This window comes from Macrotis lagotis, chromosome X (genome assembly GCF_037893015.1).
Source record: "Macrotis lagotis isolate mMagLag1 chromosome X, bilby.v1.9.chrom.fasta, whole genome shotgun sequence".
Taxonomy (NCBI): domain Eukaryota; kingdom Metazoa; phylum Chordata; class Mammalia; order Peramelemorphia; family Peramelidae; genus Macrotis; species Macrotis lagotis.
Window position 1 is genome coordinate 84,195,744 of NC_133666.1, and position 6,000 is coordinate 84,201,743.

At 44.0% G+C, this 6,000-nt stretch overlaps 1 protein-coding gene across 4 annotated transcripts in view; it reads right to left on the reverse strand.

Annotated features, from left to right (window-relative positions):
- Positions 1 to 4,201, reverse strand: part of MTMR8 (myotubularin related protein 8) — a 46,653-nt gene extending 42,452 nt beyond the window's left edge. For all 4 annotated transcript variants that reach the window (XM_074207379.1, XM_074207382.1, XM_074207377.1 and 1 more), the window contains exon 1: positions 4,095 to 4,201. In XM_074207379.1, the coding sequence (XP_074063480.1) occupies positions 4,095 to 4,118 (24 nt within the window). In that variant the 5' untranslated portion in view covers positions 4,119 to 4,201. The remainder of the gene's footprint in view (positions 1 to 4,094) is intronic.
- Positions 4,202 to 6,000: the final 1,799 nt, after the last annotated feature.

Here is a 6,000-nt window from a genome sequence, read left to right on the forward strand (position 1 = left end):
CAGAATACAAAAGTGAATTCTCTGCCTACAGGAGCAAGGATCAGCATGCTTGCAAAGCGGTCATTCTGCCTAAGTAGTGTAGATGGCTCTGTTGTCCAAAGTGCTACTTGGCCAATGTTCTCGACCACAACCACACCGGATGTTGTGACATTTATAAGAAATCTGCTCTGAGAGAAGCTAGGGACCATTAAACATGGTATTTTCCATTTCCTTTCCAGGAAGAAAGGAAATGAGTTGTACTTCTGAGGTTTCTTAGTCTATTTACAACCCTGATTTGCTACAAGTATTGGCAATAGCTCAAATCTACGATTTTTTTAAAATGAGGAACATGTGATTCCAGAAGAACTTATGAGCCTAAGAACATATCCTATACTATCCATCACTGTCCAGTATCATTTTACCTCATACTGGAAAAATCTAAGGTTTAGAGATCATCTGAGTCCAGTTACCATGCTTATAATGGAGAGAAACTGAGGCACTGAGTGATGAAATGATTTGAGTAAAGTCACTCAGAGTAACAGAATGGGGACTGTGAGCCAAGTATTCAGACTCCAAATCTGATCCTTTCTCTTTTTACATTTTCAAAAATCCTATTCTGCTTTCTCAATAAGTCCTTCTTATTTAGGTCTCTCCTTTAAAAGAATGAACAAGAAAGTACAAAACATCAACATATAAGGGAAAAGGAAGACTGAGGATGGATTCTAAGCTACTATGGAAGCAGCGCACATGAAAGTCCAACAAAACCTGATGACCACTTGCTGGCTGGGTCATAGAGCAGAGATTCTGAACTTTTAGTGTGCCCTAGACACCCTCTCTCCCTCAATCCCCTGCCTTGGGTAGGCAGGTTGAGGAAGTCTAGGGACCCATTCTAAGAACCATGGTTTTAAACACAAAAAAATATAAAACACTAGGATTATAAAGGAAGGCAAGGAATGGTAAAAAGAAGGCACTCATTTTTTTCTATCCAAGTTCATGGGCCCCTTGAAGCCTAATTGCAATGGACCTCAGGCTATTGTAGGGGGTGAGGGTTCAGGGAGGAGTTGAATTAGATTGCTACTCAGACCTCTTCCAAGTCTGAAATTCTATTATTCTATTACTTTGAAAAAAGAGTCTGTGAAAAACACTCCGGAAAATAGAGTCCTAGTATATGCCATCAGGTAATAAGCCATAGTACCTGGGTTTAAATCTGAGCTCTTCTATTTATTACCTGCGTGACTTAGAACAAAATAATTTCTCCTCTCTGGGTCTCAATCTCTTCACTGGTAAAATGAGGTGAGCTTTAAGGTTTCCTTCCTGTCCTAAATCCTATCATCTAAGAGATCTTCATGTCTGAATCCTCCCAGGACTTAACAAAACCAGGCAAGCCTCTCAAGTGAGAGAGTCAGAATGATGCATCCAGAGCCAAAGTGTTTCTGAACTTGAAATTCAGAAAAAAAGGCAAAGAACCCTCTGCTATGGGTTCTCATGTTTCCAATGAGCATGTTCTCTTGCTATCTAAGAGTCCATTTTTACATTTTTCAAGATAAACATCTTGTGAATGGGGAATTTAATGGGAGCATGCCTTCTCTGTACTAGAATAGGCATGCTTACCAGACTTTTCACAGTCCAAAGTTTCTGAAAATCCATCCACACAAGGGCTAACCTTGTTTTTTTCTTAAATAAAAAGAATTTTCCTTAGAAGAAAACAGACACAAGAAATACAGCCCAAAGTAAAATCAGTCCATGTACATGATCTTTTAAAGTTTCTCTGAGTATTAACCCAGCATCTTCTAAGTTGGAACCTTGGAAATAGAACACTGACAGTTAATGGGAAGTTGTTGGTCTAGCTTTCTTGATCACATTATCTCAAGGGAGGGGGGATCAGGGGCTCAGAATTTGAACTGGAGAACAGATACACACACACACACACACACACATATATATATGTATATATATATATGTATATATAAATATACATATATATATATATATATATATATATATATATATATATATATATGCCCAAGGGGTGGGAAGGTCAATGAGATAGAGCTCTAAAGTAGAAGTAGTAGAATTTGTTTTGCTGTAATGGCTGTATTTCATGAAACCTGCCAGGCAGATGAGTCCAACCAGGCTGAGCTATGGGGGCCAGACAAAGCTTGTAACTCAGACCCAATGAAGGTTGGGGTCATGGGAAAAAAGAAGGTGGAGAAATAGGGATTGAAGGATGAGGGTTTCTGCTTTATTTCTTTCTATAATTTAGAAATGCCTGATGCTGAAATATCATCTTTTCTGCTAAATGTATTCAGTCATTTGTAATATGTTTTAAGCCTTTTTTCCTAGTACTCCAGGGATTGGGGTGGGGGAGCAGAGCAAACCTAGCCAGAAGATACTTTCAAATGCTGCTTGGGAGGGAAACATCTTGGAAGAGTAAGATCCATTGGAACAGACCAATGATTTTTGATAAAGATTTTTGATAAAGACCATTCAAGGAATGACTCCTGGCCCAAAAGACATCATGAGTAATCATCTCACTTAAATGCATTATTTGTTTAATAAAAGCTAGGAAAAGACAGTTGAAAGCATTGGGTTGTCTTGAGGAGCTGAAAACAGGGAGAGGGACCTCATTCTCTCATTTCATTCTCACAATACCCCTGCAAGGTAGAGGCCATTATTCTTCCCATCTGACAGATGAGCACAGGATCTGGTGTCCAAAAATCAAGGTTCCATGCTCAGCTATGCCACTTACCAGCAATATGACCTTGGGTAAATGCCATCATTTTTCTTTGTTTTCTTGTGTGTAATATAAGGGTGTTAGATGTATAATTCCTGAGATCTCTTGACTGATATGAATCAGTATAATAATAATAATAATAATAATAATAATAATAGTTGCTTGGGACAAAGTAGTCTTTTTTTTCTTTCTGACCTTTACAGAGACTATAGTAGCAACATTTAGTACAGGGCCTTTATATACAATAGGAACTTAATAGATGTTTGTGAAATTGAATTATAATTTTCTAAGAGAAAGCAAGTGTTGGTATAGGTGAGAAGCAGAAAGCAAGTGGAAAGGCAAAGTCAACTCTTCTCTTAGACATATAAATTGTCTGGCCCTGTCAGAATTTGAGAGGCCCTTGGAGGGAGAGACCAATTGAGGTTTTTTTCTAGTTGTATATTCTGATTATGTCATAGCAAGTGCTCTGTAACTACTTTCTTGTTAATTCATACGTTCTGTGGTACATTGCCAGTCAGAACGTTTCTCTCTAAAGGGCCATTCCTTGTGGCCTGTCACTGCTAGGGCTAGAAAATCAGAATAGCAACTCTTGCCTTTCTCACCTTCCTTATAAAGTACTAGAAAAAGTCTGAGTTGTTCATCACAAGCCTCCTTGGTTTCCTCGAAGCTTCAGTGTTCCCACTGCTATTCTCACTGGTCTAAATCATGATTCCATGTTCATTTTTCATCAATGAAGATATGCATTGATAGAGACTTTACTCTTCCAATGAAATCACAGGTTTCTTTTTTCCTTTTCCTTTCCTTCCCCCTTTTTATATTCCTTTCCCCTTTTCTTTTCCTTCCTTTCCTTTTTTCTTTTTTCTTTTCTTTCCCTTTTCCCTTTCCCTTTTTTCTTTTCTTTCCCTTTGTTCTGTGTCTCTGTGTCTCTCAAGAAAACTGTCTAAAACTCCATAAAAGTTGCAGAAGAGTTGGCCACTCACTTGGGCAGAGGAAGTTATTTCATTGGTCCCAATTGGCTCCCTACACGGGTATCTGGGATCGGGATGCCAGGGGGAAGCTAAGGCCCAGCAAAGGGAAGGGCAGGGTTCACTGGGGCTCCCACCCTGGCCAGGCAGCCCGCCCACTGCCCCCCACGGCTCCAGTTCACCTACTGAGGAGAAGTAGACAGGCTGGGACGGGCCGAGGGCAGGAAGTTCGCGGGATGGGGCGGGTGGGGGCGGGGAGGGAGCCCAGGGGGACACCCCCCCCATCCAAAGCAAGAGCAGCCCGGAGGGGGCCTAAGCCGAAGCAAGGGGCTCTGGGAAAGGGTTCTTGGGGAGGGTCGGGGAGCCCCGCCCCCGGCCGGAAGTGGCCCCCAGCTCCCCAGACGCGCCGCACTCACCTTGGGCAGCGTTATGTGCTCCATGGCCTCGGCCTCCCGCACTCCCGGGCCCAGGGGCCGGGCCGGGCTGGGGGGGGGGGGGCGCCGGGGCCACGAGGGGCAGCCTCAGCCCCCTCTGCCTCCTCCCTTTGCTCCCGATCCTCCCCTTCCTCCTCCCCGAGCCGCCCAGAGGCCACTCCAGCCCCCGCCTCGCAGCTGCTTCCAGGGGCGCGCGCGCCCCCGCCTCCTGCCCCCTCCGGCCCCGCCCTCCAGGCCTAAGCCTCGCCCCTCCGAGTCTCACCTCCTTCAGTCCCGCTCCTCCGGACCCGCCGCCTCCGCCTTTCTGTTTCTCCCTCTGGTAGGGAGCCCGACCCCCCCGCCCACAGCCTTCCAGCCACCAACCAACCCCCACACGCGGCACCCAGATTCACTTAAACAAGGCCAGGCCTCCTTGCTGTTTCTCCAGCCTTGTCCCTCCATCTCAGCAGCCAGGCCCCGCCCGGAATGTGCTTCCTCCTCGCCTTCTGGCAGAACCACTAGCATCCTCCAAAACTTCTCCAGAACCCCCTCTACAACAGTATTCTCCCCTATGCTCCTAACTGCAGGACCTTCACGCTCCCTCCCAAACCGACCGATTGATTCGGCCTTCACTGACATATGGTCCGGACAGCGAGTCAGCAAGTCAGAAAGTACCTAATATGTGCCAGGAAAGGACGGAGGAAAAAAGAAACAGCCACTGGTCTCAAAGAGCTCATAATCTGCCAGCACGAATAGCCTGCAAATATACAGAAATACAGTGCAGGTACAAGCAATGGGTTGGGGCTCGTAAACAGGAGAAGCCTCCAGTAAGAGGAATTCTGAGCTGAGTCTTGAAGGAATCCGGGAAAAGCAGGCTTTAAATCTGCCTCTGTCTCACCTCATTACATGGTGAACTCTTTGAGAGGCTGCACTATCTTTTCCCTTTCTTTGCATCACCACAATTAACATATAGTTGTTCAGTCTTGTCTAACTCTACATGACCCTATTTGGGATTTACTTGGCAAAACTTTGGGAGTCTTTCACCATTTCCTTCTCCACTATGGCCTAATTGTACAGACTGAAGAATTGAAGCAAGTACGGTTGGTTAAATGAATTGCCGAACGTTTCCCACTCAGTTAAGTATTAAGTGCCTGAGGCCTGACTTCAACTCAGATCCTCCAGGACCAGTGCTCTTTCCACTTACCTACTTCACTGCCCTCAATTTACTCAACTAGTTACAGATGATATTGCCCAGTCGTCCATAATAGCCTTGAGGGCAACAGTAACTGTTGTGATTTGGTTTTCAGTGCCTAGCAGTATCTTTGTATACAGTGGATACTTAACCAATGCTTATTGGGAACAATCAGGAATTATGCCCAAAGACTTACTAAATTCTGTATATCCTTAGAGTTGTCTTGGACAACAAAATTGTTTCACCCTCTCCTTTTGTTAATCTTGATGCTCCAAAATTCACTTTGAGGCCTTATTTTATAATCATTTGGGGAAGAATTTGGCCACCTTGCCCTTACATTCTCTCAAAAGAAGTCCTTTTGGCTAAAACTAGAGGATAGTTGAAGTCATGCATTTGACTGAGTCATTGCATAGTTTCTTATATTTTCAATGGGGGTCAGGATTTTTCCACTATTATGATACCAGGGAAATGATAAGGGTAATCATCTACCATTAATGAATTGACCAAAGGTCAAGGCCTGGAAATACAAAAGAAAGATGAAAAACTGTTCCTGTCTTCAAGGAGCTAACATTTTACTGGAAGAAGACATCACATAAATGGAAGCTGAAAGGGAAACCAATAGACACAGGCACTAAGCTGGGAAGACATGATAGAAGTCCAAATACAGCCTAGAAAAAAAAAGACTTAGCAGTTGTGGACACCTTTCTGAACTGCAGC